Source organism: Protopterus annectens, chromosome 9.part0, assembly GCF_019279795.1.
Source record: "Protopterus annectens isolate FY-2018-M chromosome 9.part0, PAN1.0, whole genome shotgun sequence".
Classification (NCBI taxonomy): Eukaryota; Metazoa; Chordata; order Ceratodontiformes; family Protopteridae; genus Protopterus; species Protopterus annectens.
The window spans coordinates 1,565,646,955-1,565,667,920 of NC_056743.1; the positions used below are offsets into that span (position 1 = coordinate 1,565,646,955).

At 42.8% G+C, this 20,966-nt stretch overlaps 1 protein-coding gene across 2 annotated transcripts in view; it reads left to right on the forward strand.

Annotated features, from left to right (window-relative positions):
* The window catches only part of LOC122812185 (cAMP-dependent protein kinase catalytic subunit alpha), a 1,510,797-nt gene that overhangs the window by 391,117 nt on the left and 1,098,714 nt on the right, over positions 1-20,966 (forward strand). Inside the window, exon 1 of one of the 2 annotated variants that reach the window (XM_044084506.1) lies at positions 19,518-20,769. The exons of the other annotated variant lie outside the window; for it this stretch is intronic. Coding sequence (XP_043940441.1) covers positions 20,568-20,769 — 202 coding nt within the window. The 5' untranslated portion in view covers positions 19,518-20,567. Of the gene's footprint in view, positions 1-19,517; positions 20,770-20,966 lie in introns of those variants that run through there. 2 annotated transcript variants of the gene reach the window in all.

The window sequence follows — 20,966 nt, forward strand, 5'->3', positions numbered from 1 at the left end:
GCAGGGCCGCCGTAACTGGATCTATGATCAGAAGGCATGCTTGGCTCAAGGAGCAAAATCTGCCTGATCATGTTATAGCTAAATTGTTGGATGCTCCTTTACAGCAGGACAGTCTGTTTGGTAATAAGACAGAAGAGGTTTTTAAAAAGATGGAAGACAAAGCTAAATCTATGCAAACTGTAAAAGATTTCTTGCAAGCGCAGCCACCCAGGTTCAGTAGACACTGGCCTACTAAGAATTGGTCTTTTCCAGTGTCCAACAGAGCCACTCAGGCCAATCCCAGACTCTCCAAAGGCTCCAGGTTTCAGTCACAAGGATCTTACAGGTCTAAACAATGGGGTGCCTCCACCTCCAAATCAGGAGGTAGCAAAGCACCACTCTACAGTAAACAGTCTCAGTGACTTTCCTCTGCCATCTCCAAGCACTTATCTTTTGGCAGCCCCTTTGGGGGGAAAACTAGCATCTCATGCTCAAAATTGGCATCTAATTACCCAGGACAAGTGGGTCTTAAATATAGTATCCCAGGGGTACCGATTTCATTTCCACACGTTGCCAATTCCAAACAGATGGCCAGATCTGCCACCAAATCAGTGGGCAGAGGCCCAGTAACAAGTCATGTCCCTCATGGATATGGGGGCTATTCAACCAGTTCCAGAAAAGGAAAAAGGACAAGGGTTTTATTCAAGACTTTTCCTGGTACCCAGAAAAGACAAATCATGGCGCCCAATTCTGCACTTGTCCTGGACATTCCAAAATTCAAAATGCAACAGCTACTGCCTATGCTAGGCAAGAATGCCTGGTTGGTAACTCTAAACTTTTAAAAGAGGCATACCTGCATATCCCAATCAGGGGGTCTTGCAGAAGATACCTCCGCTTCAAAGCAGGCTATTTGCATTACCAGTTCTCTGCACTGCCCTTTGGCTTATCTACTGCGCCCAGGGTCTTCACAAAGTGCCTGGCACCAGTAATTGCATTTTGCAGACAAAGAAACATTCAAATTTATCCAATTGTCTCATTCATGCAGAGGACAAGGACACTCTTCTTCAGCATCTGACGTTTGTAAAAAGGCTTCTAGCATGCCTAGGGTACACCATAAACGAAAAGAAATCACAGCTGGTACCCTCTCAAATAATTACATTCCTGGGTGCAAGCTTGAATACAACTGCCCCAGATGGCTTACCTCACGCCAGACAAACAAATTCAATTGACAACATACTTCAAACAAGTGGCAACAAAAACCCAGATATCTGCAAGACAAATTCTGCAGGCTTTGGGGTTTATGGCATCCTGCATTCTACTAATTCCATATGCAAGACTGCATATGAGGAAACTTCAACGGTACCTAAAAAGCTTATGGAGTCAACATTGTCGCAGCCTGGAAACGATTCCTCATTCCCTGCCTGCAACAGGAGTTCCTTTGGTGGGCAGAGCCATGTCACCAAAACAAGTGACTGTCATTCATTCTATCCCCTGCCACCCAAACCCTAACTACAGACTCTTCAGACTATGCTTGGGAGGGGGGGGGGCATCTGGCAGGGAGATGCATTCAGGGCAAATGGAGCCCAAATCAAATGCATCTGCATATCAACCAGAAAGAAATGCTAGATGTACAGAATGCTCTGACAGCCTTCAAGGACTTCCTTCATCCAGGACAACACCACAGTTGTGGTACATAAACAGGCAGGGTGGTACCCACTCCTACCCCCTTTGCAGACTAGCCATGGCCTTGTGGAACACAGCCTTGACTTGCCAAATACATCTTCAAGCACAATTCCTGCCAGGAAAGCAAAATACTCTGGCAGATGACCTAAGCAGAAATCTTATGGACCCACATGAATGGAAACTGGATCCACAAATCTTCAGCATGTTGACACGAAAATGGGGGAGCCCAGACATAGTTTTGGAGAGTGGAAAAATAGATCTATCAGTTGGACAAATTCTGCACAAGAACTCATCACAAAAAAGCATGGAAAGTGGATGCTCTACCCTTCAGCTGGAAAAACCTATCAAGTCTATGCCTTTCTCCCTCTGCATCTACTCTCCAAGGTCTTACTAAAAGTCAGACAGGAAAAAACAAAAATGATTCTGATTGCTCCAGACTGGCCTTGCCACACTGGTACCCGCTTCTAAGGAATATGTCTCAACTTCCTCCGTGGTACTTGCCTCAAACACCTCCTCTATGGTCTCAGAAGAACTATCAAATTCTGCACACTCGGCTCCAAACTCTGAATCTTGCAGCATGGCTAATCAACTAATTTCACCAATCACATCTCTCAGTAAACCTATGATGGATGTCATTTTGAAGGCTAGAAGGCCTAGTACTAGAAAATCTTATGCTGATAAATGGAAGAGATTCTCTGCTTGGAACCAAGCACAAGGAATAGACACAGCAAAGCCCAATATTCCTCAGATTTTACAGTACTTAACTGAGATGCTTCACAAGGGCCTATCTTTTTCTTCAGTAAAAATCCATGCTTCTGCTATCTCTGCTTATTATAACACTGAGCCTCCTCTCTTTTCTCATTCCATGCTAAAACAGTACTTCAGAGGGGCCAAAAATTTAAGGCCTCCCAGGAGAGCACCGACTCCTGCATGGGACCTAATTTTGTGCTGGAAAAACTCACCCTACCTCCTTTTGAACCAGCTGCTACTGCGAATATAACATTTCTTTCTTGGAAGGCAGCCTTTCTTTTAGTAGTCACTTCAGCTAGAAGGATTTCAGAACTACAGGCTCTCATGGCAGTGGAGCCTTTCATGATCTTTTACCCGGACAGGGTGGCCCTCAGGACCAGTCCTTTTATGCCAAAGGGTGGTATCCAGTGTGGCTCTTAATCAGACCATTCACCTGCCAACTTATTTCCCAAATCCGCAGAACTAGAGGGAGCGGATTCTGCATTCATTGGATGTACACAGTCAACTAAGATTCTACTTGAGCAGGACAAAATCTCTAAGAAAGTCTGAACAACAACTGGTGGCATTTGCTGCAGGAACAGAGGGAAAGGATATATCAAAGCAGACGGTTTCAAAATGGATAAGCCATTGTATTAATTTCTGCTACTTGCACCATGGTAAACCTGTGCCCAAGAGGATCAGATCCCATTCCACCAGGGCTGCATCTACTTCTGCAGCCTTTCTCAGAGGGGTTCCTACCAGAGACATTCTAGAAGCTGCTACTTGGAGCTCAGTTCATACATTCACAAAGCAATTACCATTTACTTCTCTTTTCTAAATCCAGGGCAGGCTTTGCCACTGCAGTCCTGCAGGGCCTTAGAGCTGCTCCTAATGCTGTTTAATTCTATCTTCCCATCCATAGCTTTGGGATTCTACCCAAATGTAATGACTGCAACAGTGAAACACGAAGAAGATAGTACAGTTGTGTACACTTACCATAAATGTAGATGTTCGAGTGTATTCACTGTTGCAGTCTGGGTTACCCACCTGCCAGCCCCGTATATATATATATATATATATATATATATATATATATATATATATATATATACTCCCCATTTGGGGGTTACCTGATATCTGGGGCAAGAAAAACTGATTAAAATGGTGTCGCCTGCATGCTTTATACCCCTGATGACCTTACGTCATGGAAGAGGAGAGAGCAACCGACGCAGGACCCAAGACTTTGTTATTCAGGCCGACTGAGGGCAACCTGCCAGCATATTACCCAAATGTAATGACTGCAACAGTGAATACACTGTAACATCTACATTTATGGTAAGTGTACACAACTGTACTTTCCAGTGATCCTTTTCCAGTCCAGGCCACCCTCTCTGGTGAGAAATATTATCTTGGCATCACCGAAGCCATCTGCTAAGAAGATGTATTCCAGTAAATGGAAAAGATTTTTTATTTGGGCCAGACAATGCAATTTGGGTGCCTTTTCTGCCCCTATTCCTGATATTTTGCTGTTCTTGGCTTCTCTCTTTCAGGAAGATGCTAGTTTCTCCACGATTAAACTCCAATTGCCGGCTGTCTCTAATTTCAATTTGAATGAGGATCTCACCTTTTCTTCTAAACTATGCAAAGCCTTTCTCAAAGGGGTCTTTCTTCTTAGATGATCTATCAAAGATCCTTCCCCACCATGGGATTTAACTCTGATGTTGCAGTGTTTGACACAATAGCCCTTTGAACTGGCTACATCTTGTGATCTTAAGTTTCTGTTTTGGAAGACTGCCTTCTTGGTGGCTATTACTTCTGCCAAGAGAGTTTGAGTTGCAGGCTGTCCGCATTAAGCCCCCTTTTATGGTCTTCCACAAGGATAGATTATCCCTCAGGACAAATCCTTCATTCGCTCCGAAGGTGGCTTCGGAAGCTAACCTCAACCAATCTATCTAGCTACCAGTTTTGTTCCCTAATTATTCTAATAAGGGGGAATGTACTTTACATTGCTTAGATGTCCATAGGCAGCTGTTTTTATCTTTAGAGGACTGAGGAGTTTTGGAAGTCGGACCAGCTTTTTGTAGCCTTTTCTCGGGCCAGAAAAGGTCTGGCAGTACTTTCCAGATGGATTGGTAGCTGTATTTCCTACATTTATGATAGCAGGCATATGGAGCTATTCAGACCAGTTAAAGCCCACTTTACTGGACCTGTGGCTCGGTTTTTTCCCTTCTTGGCTAAACTTTCTTTGGATTAGGTTTGTGCTGCTGCTTCTTGGTCTAATACCCCCACACCTTTGTTTCACGCTGTAAGTTGGATTTAGTGTTTAAGAACAGGGCTTCCTTTGGTTCCTCTGTGCTGTGGCATATCCTTGCCTGAGGCCACTTAGGGTTCATAGTAGCTGGTGACTCTGACCCATCAGTGATGAATAATGACATGGGTAGCATCAGACAGAGGTATGTACTTACCGTAACTTGGAATCTGTGCTATCCAGTGTCATTATTCAGGACATTCCTGCCCTCCTTCCCCCTTCCTTCTGGGGACCTGGCAGAACTGGAGGGATGTTTCTTCTTAGGGATAGTTTGTCTCCTGAGCAGGCGGTACTGCTTTTTTTTTTTTATCCGTCTGGCTCGGATCTGAGGTTGGATCCAAGACCAATCCGTGATGAATAATGACACTGGATAGCATAGACTCCAAGTTATGGTAAGTACATAACTCTCTTTCTGTTGTACACTGGGATTTGATTCGTACAGCCTCCATAACTTAAAGGACTGAGACCACAGGTACTAGGGATACTTCGCACTCCAGATATTCCCAGGCTGTGTAATATATCACCTATCCCATAATGCATTGTGCATCTGTCTCTCTCCAGGTGTTTATTGCCATACTAGAGTAAAACTGGTTACTTTAATTGCTCTGAACTGCTGGTTACTTTTGAGAGAATTTTAGGTTGTGACTTAAAGCTCCTCACAGTCATAGCTGTCTCCATTTTCACACATTTAGAAATTTTCCTGTCAAGTTCATAATGCTGAGTTTTGGACCAAACTTGGCTTTCCCTTTGGCAGTGTAACAAAAAACAAAACAAAAAAATTGTCCAACTACTTGTCTGTGTGACACGTACCACTTTTAAGCTGCAGGTAACCAGTCACAATTGGTACTAGTTTAGTTTAATTTTCTGCTTTCAGCTCATGTTTTGTTCTTAACCATGGGAACTAATGGCCTATCATTTCTAGCTAATTTACTTGATCCTTTTTCCTGGTGTTGCTTATTTGTGGTATTTTGGGGTGAATGCATACCCCAACCACTCATGAAGCATGGATGTCCTTCATGGATGCATCTGCAGTCATAACAACTGGGTTGTCCTGTCGTCAGGCAGCCCTTCAGTCGGCCGGATTCCAAAGTCCGGGTCCGGCTTCGGCTGATGTCGCACTTCACCCGACGTCATCTCTGTTGGTCTTCGGGTATAAAGGCATCAGCCGACGCCATTTTCCTCAGTCTTTCTTGCCACGTGGCGCCCGAAGCAGAAGCTGTTCGCAAGTGCCGGTCGGTCGGATCCAGAGATTACTTCTACCGAATACTACTTCGAAGACTTCTAAAGCTAAGTACCCCGTTGGGGACTCTTTCTTGCCTCAGCCGATGTCAGAAAAAGTTAATAATTGTTTAACCTGTGGGAAACAAATACCTCATAAAGATTTCCACTCTTATTGTCTGCCTTGTTTAGGCCCAGCCCACGACGTAGCAGCCTGTTCGGCCTGTGCTTCTTTCAACCGGCGAGCGCTTAGGCGTCGGTCGGAGTTTGCAGAACAGTTTTTCGGTTCTGATTTTGCGTACATTATGCCGTCGGATCCTCCGACTACCCAATCTGCCAAAAGCAAAGATAAAGACAGACACTCGCGGTCCGCGGTTTCGCCGAAACCATGGTTAAGCAAATCATGAGTGTCTCGGTTTCGGCGAAACCGAAAACTGATCAAAGTACAGCTGAATCTATCTCTACAACTGAGGCCCCTGCTACCACTCTTGAATCGGCCTCAGAAATTTTATCCACTAAGGTGGTTGCCACTGACTTATCAGACACCATTCCCTTGGATGTCTCTACCCCAGCACATGGTGCTGCTAGGCCTCCAGCAGCCATGTCCATTAAGGCCTTCGCCAGGGCTAAAGCAGCCAAGACTACTAAAACAGTGCCTGTTAAACCCCCCACATCCAGGCCCTCTTCTAGTTCTCAAATGCTTACTTTGGCAGAAGATTTAATTTCTTTAATTAGAGGATCTCAATCTCACCCAGACAGGGCCTCTCAGCCCCCAGAGAAGAGACCTAGGGCAGAGCCCCCCCGAGCCAGTGTCCTCTGATGATTCTGCTGATGAATCAGACATAACTGACCAGCCAGAGGCTCCTTTCTCCAATTTTGAAGATTCTGATGCTGAAGAATCCATTCCAGCTGCTTCCCCACCAGAAGAATTCTCCTTTGGGGAAACCTTGCATGCCATGCGAGAACAGTTCAATGGCAGCAACAGGATTTTTCAGACTCCAGAAAAGACTTAGGACTTTTCTGCACCTCCCACAGCACAGGCCCTTAGCTATACCTCCTGTTCTCTCTGTGGTGGATGATGCTTTCAATGATGTTTGCTCCGCTCCAGATTCTTTACCCCAGCCCCTGCCAAACCAGACAGATTTTACAGGGTGCCAGATACTCATCACCACCTTTACAAGGCTCCACTTGCAGACCCAGAAACTATATCCCAGGGTCCCAAGGCAGTTGCGACCATAGCTAAAAACCCTATTCCTTCTGAAAGGGAAGCAAGGTCATTAGACAGATGGGGTAAAAGGTCTACACTTCAGCTACTCTCTCAGCTAGAGCTTTAAACTGTCAGTTTCACATGATACAATACCAAGAGTTTATGCTTGATCAGTTAACTAAAAACTAACCACTGATGAATCTCTTGATAAGAAATATGTATTAGAGATGGTAAATAACATACAACAGGTTAGCAACCATTCCTTAAAATGTGGCTATGATGCACTGGAGGCTTCATTTAGATCAGCCATGACAGGCACAGTGATAAGAAGGCATGCATGGCTAAAGGAACAAACTTTACCGGATCATGTTAAAGCTAAGTTGCTAGATGCTCCTATGGACAAGACAAGTTTGTTTGGTACACCTGCCCAGCAGGTTATGAAGAAAATGGAAGAAAAGGCAAAATCTGTTCAAACTGTTAACGATTTCTTGCAGGTTCAACCCCCAAGGTTTAGCAGGAACTGGCCTGCCAAAAATTGGTCCTTTCGTGACTCCACAAAATTTCAAAGGGGCAGGAATAGGCGTTCCAGAGGCAGAAACCAATCCAGAGGAGGTGCCTACAGAGGAAGACAGTGGCAAGGTAACAACAGAGGCACAGACACAGCCACTGCCACTACATCAGCACAACCACAGTGACTTAACCCTAAATCCGCCTACCAGGGAACAAATAGCAGCTCCTCTAGGCGGAAAGTTAACCTTATTTTCAAAGAACTGGCACTACATAACAAAAGACAAGTGGATTTTACAAACCATAGATCAAGGTTACCGGTTTCACTTCCACACATTACCAGTCAAAGAGGAATGCCAAATCTACCTCCAAATCAAAAACAGAGGCTCTACGCAGATAATGGAGTTAGCAAACATGAGAGCTGTGGAAAGAGTGCCAACAGCAGAGCAAGGAAAGGGGTTCTATTCCAGACTATTCCTAGTTCCAAGAAAGGAAAAAGTTGGAGACCAATTCTCGACCTGTCCACCTTAAATACATACATCATTGTCCCAAAATTCAAAATGCTGACCCTACAGCAACTTCTTCCCATGCTGGGCAAGGAGTCTTGGCTGGTAACTCTAGATCTCAAGGAGGCATACCTGCACGTCCCCATTCGACCAATCTGCAGAAGATACCTCAGATTTCTTGCAGGATCAGAGCACTATCAATTCTCAGCATTGCCCTTTGGCTTATCTACTGCCCAGAGTATTCACAAAATGCCTGGCATCAGTAATCGCCCATTGCAGACTTCAGGGAATTCAAATTTACCCATACCTGGACGACTGCCTGCTACAAGGGGACAACAAAAGCAAGCTGACAACAGATTTACAAAGGGTCATTTACTTGCTACAAGCACTGGGATACACAGTCAATTTACAAAAGTCAAGGCTGATACCATCCCAAACAAGGACATTCTTGGGCTGAATTGGACACAGTAAAACAAATGGCATTCCTGACTACAGAAAAACAAAATGAACTTCCTCTTTACTTCTTGGCACTAACAAAACTGAACAAGTTAACAGCAAGAAAAGTACTGCAGGCCTTGGGCTTCATGGCATCATGCATAATCTTGGTTCCATTTGCCAGACTACATATGAGAAAACTACAGTGGTACCTAAAGAATTTATGGTCCCAACACAGACACAGCCTAGAAACAGAAATCTCACTAATTCCATGCTTAAAACAGGAGTTCCTATGGTGGGCTCAGGCATGCCAGTCAAACCCAGGCCTACCCTTTCGCAGATGTCAAGCAAGCCAGACCATCACAACAGACGCTTCAGACCTAGGATGGGGGGCCCACATGCTGGACAAATGCGTGCAAGGATTGTGGACACAGGATCAACTTCAACTGCACATCAACCTAAAAGAAATGCTGGCAGTAAAACTGGCAATCCAAAAGTTCAAACCATTTCTCAAAGAGGGCCAGTTGATGATAAGGACAGACAACACCACAGTCATGTGGTACATCAACAAACAGGGAGGCACTCATTCATACCCCTATGCAGAATGACCTTGGAGCTGTGGACCCTGGCACTCAGCTACAACATCCAGTTACAGGCAATATTTGTACCAGGGAAAGACAATACTCTAGCAGACATATTAAGCAGAACCAATTCGGATGCCCACGAATGGAAGCTTCACCCGGACATCTTCAAGACCATCTCAAAGAAATGGGGAATGCCACAGATAGACCTATTCGCATCACCTCTCAATCACCAGCTCAAAAAATTCTGCACAAGGACATTCCACCCATTAGCATGGAAAGTGGATTCTCTCCTTCAACTGGAAAGGCCTAACAGCATATGCATTCCCACCTCTTCCTTTGATACACAAGGTACTACTGAAAATCAAGGAAGAACGTCCAAGGATAATCCTGATAGCTCCAAACTGGCCAAGACAACACTGGTACCCACTACTGAGGAGCATGTCTCGAACAATATGTGGACAATTCCCTGATGCCTTTGATGTTAACGCAGAACAACTACAGCATCATACATCCAAACCTAAAACCTTGCAACTGACTGCATGGAACATCACATAACAGCAGCTAATCCAGAACTTTCCCAAAGAGTTAAAGACATTATTCTTGAAGCACGCAGACCTTCAACAAGAAGTAACTATGCTGGAAAATGGAAAAGGTTTGTCATCTGGAGTACGGAAAGAGGAAAAGATGTGTCAAACATAGATATGCCTAACATTCTGGAGTATCTGGCCGAACTTCTTCATTCAGGCCTGTCCTACTCCTCCATCAAGATACATGCATCAGCTATTTCAGCAGAATACAGCTTTGATCCACCTGTTTTTCACCCTTTGCTCAGGCAGTTCCTCAGAGGAATCAAGAATGTAAAACCTCCAAGGAAACCACCATTACCAGCTTGGGATTTAAACTTTGTGCTAGAAAAGTTGACACTATCACCCTTTGAACCAGCAGAAACAGCAGACCTACAACACCTGTCATGGAAAACTGCTTTCCTACTGGCAATTACTTCAGCAAGGAGGGTTTCAGAACTACAGGCCTTAATGGCAGTGCAACCCTTCCAAATCTTCCACCAAGATAGAGTGTCCATGAGGACTAATCCTACATTTATCCCCAAGGTGGTATCCAGAGTGTCTTTAAACCAGGCAATCCACCTACCTACCTTCTTTCCCAACCCACAAAACAGAGGGGAAAGAATACTGCATACCTTGGATGTACATAGACAGCTACGCTACTACTTGGACAGAACAAAAAATAGCAGAAATACTGACCAACTTTTTGTAGCCTATGCAACAGGAAAGGAAGGAAAACTATTTCCAAACAGACAATCTCCAAGTGGATAGGAAATTGCATACGATTCTGTTACTCCTTCCATGGAAAGCCAATTCCACAGAACATAAGACCTCATTCTACAAGGGCAACAGCCACTACCACAGCCTTCTTACGAGGAGTGGCAACCAAAGACATTATTGAGGCGGCTACTTGGACCTCCGTGCATACATTTGCCAAGCATTATAATTTGCCTCTATATTCCAGATCCCGAGCAGGGTTTGCCACTGCTGTACTGCAAGGGATCCTAAACACACCATAATCTACTTTTATCCTCCTCCCCTAGTTGGCTATGGTATTCTACCCACTTGTTATGACTGCAGATGCATCCATGAAGGACATAGTACAGTTTTGTACCTACCATAAATGTAGATGTCGAACTGGATAGCATCTGCAGTCAGGATTACCCTCCTCCCTCCTTCCCTCTGTGGTACTCCTAGGGTGTTTACCCTTCTAATAGCTAGCTGTTGGGGGGGAGTCTTTTATGGTGTATTTGTTTGTGTATATGTACATACATGCTTATTGTTGTGTTTACCTCTATCTATTTGGAAACATTGGCATCTATCCAAATTTTAGCCTGCAAGAGGGCTACTGGCATCTGGGGCAAGAAACACTGAGGAAAATGGCGTCGGCTGGTGCCTTTATACCCGAAGACCAACAGAGATGACGTCGGGTGGAGTGCGACATCAGCCGAAGCCGGACCCGGACTTTGGAATCCGGCCGACTGAAGGGCTGCCTGACGACAGGACAACCCACTTGTTATGACTGCAGATGCTATCCAGTTCGGACATCTACATTTATGGTAGGTACAAAACTGTACTTTTTGTACCTACCATAAATGTAGATGTCCGAACTGGATAGCATCTGCAGTCAGGATTACCCTCCCTCCTTCCCCTCTGTGGTACTCCTAGGGTGTTTACCCTCCTAATAGCTAGCTGGTGGGGGGGAGTCTTTTATGGTGTATTTGTTTGTATATATGTACATACATGCTTATTTTTGTGTTTACCTCTATCTTTTTGGAAACATTGGCATCTATCCAAATTTTAGCCTTCAAGAGGGCTACTGGCATCTGGGGCAAGAAACACTGAGGAAAATGGCGTCGGCTGATGCCTTTATACCCGAAGACCAACAGAGATGATGTTGGGTGAAGTGCGACATCAGCCGGCCGGACCGGACTTTGGAATCCGGCCGACTGAAGGGCTGCCTGACGACAGGACAACCCAGTTGTTATGACTGCAGATGCTATCCAGTTCGGACATCTACATTTATGGTAGGTACAAAACTGTACTTTTTATCTACTGTCCTTGTGGGGAAACTTCTGTCACTGGGCTTAGACGTACAAGATAATGTGCTCTGTCTGGGAGAGGGATATTATAGGTTCATAGGTTCATAAGTAGGTACTAGGCTATTGGCCCTAGGGCCTATATAAGCCTAGCCAAATGGTACCCTGGCTTTTGCCACCCAAGAAAATTATTTTCCTGTGCCCTTGTCAAGCAGAGCCACAGAAGTGATCCCCGGGGTGAATTTCCTATCTCCCATCCAGTCATCAAGATTTTTCTTGAGTGCTAATGAGAAGCTTTGTTTGATATAGATAGGTAGTTTTTTCCAGAGTATGGGAAGTCTCTGGGACAGGAATCTATCCCTCCAGCATGTTCTGTTTGTTGTGGTGACAAGCTTTAGGTCCCTAGAGCGTGTAGCTCGGAGGGATTGGGATTTCTTTATGTGGAGCATGTCCAGCAGCGCTGGGTTTGACTTTGTATGTTAGGCAGAGATCGCCTCTGAGTAGGCGATATGCGACAGAGTAAAGCTGGAGTTGTTTGAGACTGTCTGCGTAGGGCATCTGTTTGAGGCCGGTAATCCTTTTTGTGAGGTATTTCTATGGCCTTTCCAGTTGTTGTAGATGTCTTTTGAGGTACATACCAAAAGGGGCATTGTACTCTATATTGAGTCTGAGTGATGAGTAGAGGGGAGCAATGACCTCTTTTTTTCCTGGATGAGAAACCTTTTGTGATGAGGTGTGTCACGTAGAAGGATTTCCTGACTACTGTGGCAGTGTGATTATCAAAGGAGAGACTAGTGTCTACCTGTGTCCCAAGGTCTCTTATCACACTTTCGGTGTTAAGAGGTCTACTGCTTATGTGGTAGTTCATGGGTGCAGAGTTTTTACCAAAAGGGATGACAATGCACTTTTTGGCATTGAGCTTGAGGCCATGGCTTTTACACCAGGCGTCTATCTCAGTGAGGCCCTTTTAGCACTGAACCTATCTGCCAGGATGTTTGCAATATCAGTTGGTTTTGTATATTTAGTGCCATTGTGCTGTAACTTAGAGCAGATCTGAGTGTTGCCATTGAGATTCTTGACATAGCTATAGAATGCTTTGTGGTTGTTTTTAGAATCAGTGGCAATTTTGTTTTCGTAACTAGCTTTGGAGGATTTTATGAGGGATCTCAGCTTCTTACTGAGGCTGACCACGGAGTTCCTCCAATCATGGGATTTTACTCTTTTTTTGCAACAGTTTCTTTCTTCTGTTGTAGAGTTTGTTTATAGCAGGGGACCACCAGATTGGCTTCCTTTTTTTGGAGGATAGCATCTTGGTTCTGTTAGGGATTGCACGATCCATGCACTCGTGTAAGTGCTTATAAAGTGCAATTGTATAGGATTCAGCTGTCATATCTCTATTGTCCGACATCATGGGTGTCGTGAAGTTTGCCACTTCTGTCTTAAGAAGCGTGAAGTTGGCTTTGGAGAAATTGTTTACGGTGGTTTTCCTAATGGGGGGTGGGATGTGGATGTCTAGGGTGATTTGATTGTGGTCGGATCTGACCAATGAGGAATTGAACTCTGATGTGGAACACCGGTTGCCCATGTTGGTAATGACCAGGTCTAAGATATTGCTGCCCCTTGTGGGGGTGTGGATAAGTTGATCCAAGGCATTGGAATTTATGAATTCCAGAAAACGTTGAGCACAAGAGTTGTGGTATATTAGTAGTTTTCCCAGTTAATGGTGGGGTAGTTGAAATCGCCCATTATTAGGGTGTTAGGTTTTACCCTAATATTTTCCAGTGTATCAAGAAATGAGCAAATTGTATGTTTTGTTTTTTACATGTGCAAAATCTGTACTTTCTTTTAACTCTTGAGCACAAAAAAGAACAGCTTCTAAAGCTTTTGTGGCAGAGGTCCATAAATATTATAAGGATGGTTTTGCAGTCTGAGTTCTTCTTTAACCTTGGTTTCAAGCAGCACCTTCTTAAATCAACTCTGGCATTCCTAGCTTGAAGTCCTCCACCTCATAGCATTTTACTAAGTATTCATTATTAAGTATACTGTTAAGTGTAAAATTAAATTAAGTTAATTATTAGTAATTTAATTTTTATTAATAAATATACAGTGGAAATGAAAATTTTACACGCTCCTGTTAAAATGCCAGGTTTTTGTGATATAAAAAATGAGACCACAATAAATAATTTCAAAACTTTTCTCACCTTTACTGTGACCTATAAACCTGTACAGTTCAATTGAAAAACAAAAAATCTGTTAGGGGAAAAATATAAAAAATAAAAAAAACATATCAGTTGTTACATAACATAACAGTGTTACATAACACTGGTTGCATAAGTGTGCACACCCCAAAACTAATACTTTGTTGTGTGTGCACACCCTTAAACTAATATTTTGTTGAAGCACCTATTGATTTAATTACAGCATTCAGTCTTCTTGGGTAGGGGTCACTTTTTATTTCCACTGTACTTCAAAGTCCGTTTCTTCAAAATCTCGTACTACTAAGATAGCACAACCTCTTGGAAAAAAAGTCTTGGAAGGGACACTGTACACCTTTCCCAAAAGTTGAGGTAGAGCAGGCAACCTTGAAGCTCCGTCAAAAAAGATTAGTTAAAAGTTTCGGACAAGCCTATTCTCCACAGGTCTCTGAGACATCTTTTCCGCAGTGATACCTGGGGGGGGGGGGAGAACGCCTGTATTATTTGTCAGATCGCTAAATGTATTTAATTTTGGAGACCACTGTTGCTTAAGTTTGCTCCCACTCCCTTGGTTATCAGCCTCTATTTTGACAAGCTGGTGGATGCTGTTTTCCTGGAGCAGCAAACGTTTGCTGAGCTTTACATCCCATAACGGGATCTGGTCCCACTGTATCTTTTTTAAAATATGTTATTTCTCACCACTACCTGCTGACCATCAGCCCCTCAACCCATGCAGGAAACCATCAGGGAGTTTGTGGTTTGGCTGATCTCTTCCCTTTTGGTGGCTGACTTAAGCACCTGCATCTGTGAGGGTAGGAGAGTGGTAATCTTTATCTCCCTTGATGTGTGTATGTGTGCGCACATGTATGTATACACACACACACACACACACACACACACACACACACACACACACACACACACACACACACACACACACACACACACACACACACACACACACACACACAAGAAGGCTGCCTTCACTGCCTTGAAATGCTGAGTCCCAGCAAATTGTGCATCCTGCCTAAATTGCATTCTACATCTTTTTTAGATGTATTTATTAAGCTCTATATTTTATTACTGTGCTTTTGATAATGAAGGTGTAGATTGCCTTGTAAAACAGTCTTGCTGTTGTGCAGGTCACTGTAAAGTAAATCTTATTCAATTATAGCCAGTAGTTTTTCCCTGTGAAAGCTAACTCTGGCCTAGAATCAGTAATGGTGGGAAAACTTCCATAGTTAATTATATATTTATGTATATATGAGTATGTAATAAATTAGCATTGATAATATTTTAGATTTGTTTTCTATCTCTTATTGATGATTATCGAAAAGCCGGTACGTAAAAATCAACTGCCAATCATTAGCGGACTGGAGTTCCGCTGTGGCGACCCCTAGCCGGGAAAAGCCGAAAGACGCAAACAAACGAACAATTGATTATCGAAAAAAAAATTTAATCAAAACAAAGTGATCACAGATGTAAACCAAAGAGTTACACTTGCTATCACAAAAAAATAAGCATTGCCAATAACCAAATGGTGATCACAAATGTAATCAAAAGTGTTAAATTTGCAATTGCAAAAAAAAAAAAAAAAATAATAATAATAAAAAAAAAAATGGCTTTTACAGTGGGGGCGTCACCCCCCAAAAATTTAACTGTAGAATCACAAAACGGCGACAAAAGGAAATGACCGCTTAAAGTTTGACTGTAATGTAATTTGACCACCAGTCTATTCAGCAGGTTTCAGATTTTATTTCACAAATATATTACCTTTTTTAGCATTGTCGCCTCACAACAAGAGGTTCTCCTGTTCGATTCTTGGCTGGAGCGCCTTCTGTGTGGAGTCTGCATGTCCTCCCCATGGTAGAGTGGCGTTCGAAAGACATGCGTGAATGGGCATGCCTTCGTTGAAGGTTGGGCGTCGAGCTGGCACCTCGGCACCGTAAAAATCTACTGCCTATCATTAGCGGACCAGATTTCTTCTGTGGCGACCCCTAACTGGGAAAAGCTAAAAGAAGAACATTACCTTTTTTATGCAAGGTTTTCCCAAAGCCCAAGATGGCACTTTTTCTAAGCCTCCAATAACTGTTTCTTTTCTCCTGTCCAACAGACAGAATAACTTCACCATTCTTTCTGCATAGAGCAGCATTCCTGTTTTTCCTTTACCTCTTAGCTGATGGTAACACTGCATAGAGCAGCATTCCTCTTTTTTCTTTACCTCTCAGCTGATGGTAACACTATTGTTCACCCTTCACGATTCAGCACAAGGTAACACTGCAGTACTGCTGTTACCCCTTCAGGTTTAGGAGCAGATCCCTTAAATGTGTTTTTTCAGAAACTTCCTCTGCATCATCTTCCCCATTGCCATCACCCTCCTTTTTTCCCCAATTTTTGGTTGGGAGTCAAGGGTTGTCAGCTGTCCCCATTCTTCTGCCTTTGACACACATGCCTGCCTGCCTAAGGTCTTCTGTCATACAATCTATCTAACGTTTGGCTGGACAAGCCTTATCTCCTCTTGCCTTTGTCATGTGCCTCTCAAGTCTTTTACCAAGTCATTATCTGATTTTCTGCATGTCAGAAAACCACCTTAATCTGTTTTCTTTGACCTTCTCGATAATTTGAGCCAGAGCTGGCTCATCTAGCACCCAGTCCTTAAGTTCTTCAAGTGTTCAAAAAACCCACAGGGGGGACTTGCCTGGTTTGACATTATAGGAAACAAAATATGAGCCACACAAACCATTCACAGCTGTTGGACACTCTAAATTGGCCCTAGGCATGAGTGTGTGTGTGCGTGTGCTTTCTGTGGAAGGTTGGGCGTTGGGCTGGCAACTCGACACTGTAAAACTCCCCTGCCAGTCATGAGCGGACAGGTGATCCGCTGTGGCGACCCCTAAGTGGGAAAAGCCGAAAGAAAAAGAAGAAACTATTCACAGCTGTAAGCATCTGGTACCTCGTACCTCGGCTTTTCGCCTTACCAGATGCTTACATAAAGTGAGTTCAGCTCTAAATACTTTGCGTGGCTCGTATTTTGTTTTGTGTGGTGTTATTTTGGATTATTGTTTTATATGTTGACATTATAAGAAGCCGATCGGTCCATCGGCTTCCTTACAGTTAGTTCTTCAAGAGAAAAGAAAAAAAAAAGCAGTCTTGCTGAAGCAAAAACAAAAAAAAAAACTTCTGTATCAGCATTTCATTACTCACGATAGCACCTACTAACACTTTACACCTGGCACTATTTAACCCTTCACCTCACTCTTGCAACTGTACTGACTGTGGCTACTTTGGCTTCAGCTGTGATATGCTAATTTCTTTGTATGCCCCACAGTGTGTGCATCTTACTAATATCGCCACCACTTAAGGGTTCCTGTGCTACTTTGCCTTCACTGCGTAGGTATCTGTGCCATACAGAAGTAGTGGTTTGCACCGATGTTTTAAACACCTTACTTTTTAAGTAAACCCTGTGTAACTCGGAGGCCTTGAATCATTAATTTGGAATCTCTCAGTTTAGTAGTGTCCGTTGTATTTCCCAAAGTACACCCTTTCTCTTTTGAGCTGCTCTGCTTGCTTTGTGCCTGTTTGTAAAAAGACCATGTACTGGCCATGTTTCAGCAGCCGCCATTATGCCACTATATACATGTAAACTATAGCCCAAAAGGTAAAAAAGTCGCACAGACAAACCATTCAGTAAAAACTGCAAAAAAAACTTAGCCAAGCTAGAATTTTCACTGTGTGATATCTTCAACCTTGCAAAGTAGAGGCTCATGGGATATATGCAAAAGACCTCTTAAGGGCGTTATTTATATATATTTATATTTAGAGGCAGAGTATGATATTTTATGTTCTATCCGTCCATCCACAGCCCCTTTTTCCTATTTTTGCACATGGGGTCATTTGCACTTTATGTATGGCAACACTCCAGCATTGTTATCTTGGTTATTAGCATGGAGTAACAAAGCACTCTAGGTAAAGGGAAAATTAGTTCAAAAGTGCAGGCACGTGTGGTTTCAGTTCTGTATCTTGGATATTAATTTTTAAAGTAAGCCGTTCTTCCTGCAGTGCTTAGTTGACAGCATGTCTTTACAGGGATTACAGGTCTCCTTTAGCTGCAGTAAGCACAGACTTGTAGTAACTTGTATACTGCTGATGTTCAGGCGCCTGAGTACAGTAGATGTTTACTCTATTAACATACTCCACTGCTGTGATGTCATATGAGGATTTTTCACCTGGGAGTAAAGTCTGCTTAGTCACTAAGTAAAAATGAAAGCTAAACCCATATTCTGTGTGCCAAGTGGATGCCCTAAAGAAGACTTGAGTTTTGCCCATAATCTAAATCACCGTGTATAAACCCTGAAACAAAAGTCTGCTTAAACATTAGCCCTTTATAGTTTAGCTGAAGTAGCTGAGCTTATGACCACCCCATTTTCCTTTGCTATTTTGTGCATGCAGTGGTTTTGAGGGTGTGGGCATTTGAAGGTAATCAACGTAGTTTCTTTTGCCTTGGTCAATTGCGGTAAGATTGTATCTTTTTGGCGTCAGGCCACAGGTCTACGTTTATTACATTTTAAAGATGTTTTAAAATCAGGTCTGTTCACAGAAGAGCAGGTTTGAAGCTAGGCTGTGGTCTGGGGTGATGGATGTCATGAGTGTGCTTTAAATGGGGCAAGGATCTAGTCCTGTACTGTGTATGTTGATAATGGGGAATGAGTACAGTGTGTCATGATGCATCTGTTATTACTGAGCCTTTGCAGTGGTCAGGTGAGGTATCACAAGCCTGCTGAGTTTCCTAAAAGAGTGAAAAAGCAGCTATGCACATAGCTCCGGGCTTAAAACCATCGCCATACTACTCACCTTATAGTGAATTTTAAGCAAATGTATTTGTCTCATTACATCTTTGACAGTTATTTTATAGATAATAAGATGCTGTTTGGAGCAAGGAACATATTTTATTTAAGTCATGTGTACATCCAATCAGTTACTCTGCAAACTGGAATTGAACAGAAACTTACATGTATTTGGAAGAAACATGAACTTTTAAAAGCAATACAATGCAGGTATCTTTTTTTTTCTTAAGCTTAGAGTGATATGTACTGTAGACTTTAAAAAAAAAAATACTTAATTTCATATGCCTTTTATTAAAAGTCTCAAAATTGGGGCTTTTCAGTAATTTGAACTTCTGCTCATTACTGCATCTCTCCCAAAGCATCCTCCACTCTGTCATTTTCTTCTTTGAAGTATGTAACAGTTTTTCAGACCTTTAACGGGCTCCCACAGCTGTGTGAAGCTTGCTTAGCTGAAGCTAATTAGCACCTCTGGAGAAACGCCTTACTTTGTTACGTCGTAACCCACCCCAGGTGCAGGTGTGCCACATATTTCATTCCTAAATAGTAGTCTGCCTTAGTTTCGATGTAAAGCACACATTTCCCCTCCCAACACAGACTCACTATATTCCTGTTACATTGAGGCATCATGTTACAGTGTGGTATGTTCATAGCCACTGAGCTTTCTTTTCAGAGAGCTTGGGAACCTTAGATCAGCTGAACAAGTCACCTTACTGACTTCACTTACATCCGAATCCCTTTGTTTTTATTTTGAGGAGGCAGAAATACTGTATGGATGGAATTGGCAAGAGTGCAGTGTAGTGTACCTGCATTTTCTGATGTTCACATGCATCTCGACTTACATCTTCTGTTGTTCAAAAAGAAAACTTGTGGAATGTTGATTTATTAGTGGATTACTCTTACTTTGCTGTACCTGTACCCCAGCCTCCCCAGAGGTTAGACGGCGGATTAGTTTATACAGAGCAGCTGAGCACTGCAGACTGCTTTCATGGCAAAAACAACATTAATGATAATACAACTGAGCTATTAAAAACGCATGACATATGCGCTGTTTCAGAGAGTACCCTTCCTCCTCTCATTTCTTGGAGTGATAGCAAAACTAAATATATTTCCTGTGCTGGATGTACTTCTGAAGAATTTTTGTTGCCAAACATAACTCGTTATTGTACAAAGAGAAATTCGGATCTGGACTAACATTGAATCTGTTGGTATTATATCTAGTTACTTGCTTTCTTGTTGTTGTCACGTAATTGGTGCTTCCAAGCTCTCTCAGCTATCACGGGCCGTTGTTTTTCTGCTGGCATTTGTTCTTTGTTTTGCTGCCTTACTTGTGCAGATATGTCTGTGCAACTGGCGTAGGGTGATAGATATCACTGCTGTTTGCAATTGTTTCTTTGGAAAAATGTTTCTCAGTGTTGCCAGTGTGAAGGAAGCTAACTGTTAGTGTGCCATTTGTGGTGGTGTCAAAAATACTGACAAAACCTAAGCTGGCAAGTTAATGGCTCTGGCAATCATGGTGCTTTAAGTGCAGTTGGAGGTTTGCAGACAAGTTTAGCTCATAGTCTGTGATGGTCCTGTACTGGAACTGAAACAATTCTTGGCTCAACTTATTCTCAGTAAGAATAATGCTGTCTTGCTGCATTCTGTGGATTAAGTTCAGGCTGCTTATTTTTAATATTTGCGCTGTTTTCTGAAGGTTGCAGAATACTACTATTGAACAAGCTTTTTTGGGGGAGGAAGAAGAGTGTCTGGATTTTGTTCTGAAGTTGAAACATGAGTCGAGGACTCAAGGTAACTTGCCAGAACCCAATAGAGCATAAAGGATCTAAAATGACCTCCGCATTTCAGAAGCTAGAAAACTTTGCTGTACGCATCTTTTCTCGAGGATCCCGGGGAGCTACTTTAGATGGGGAGGGAGGAGATGGTGTAGTCTTTACCTGTGAGTCAGAGTATTGCATCGCTTGGAATGAACAGAGTGAGTTTTTCTTTCTCTTTTTTTTTTAATTTTTTTGAACGCTGATGTGTGTAACTAAAATGGCTTACATTGTTCACAGTATTATTGTATTGAAGAGTATATTTTGCTGTCTGTCTTTTTCATGTCTTTTTTATGTTAATGTATACTAACATAATGTAAACGTTGTACACTGTTTTAATTTTTTTTTTAATCAGATG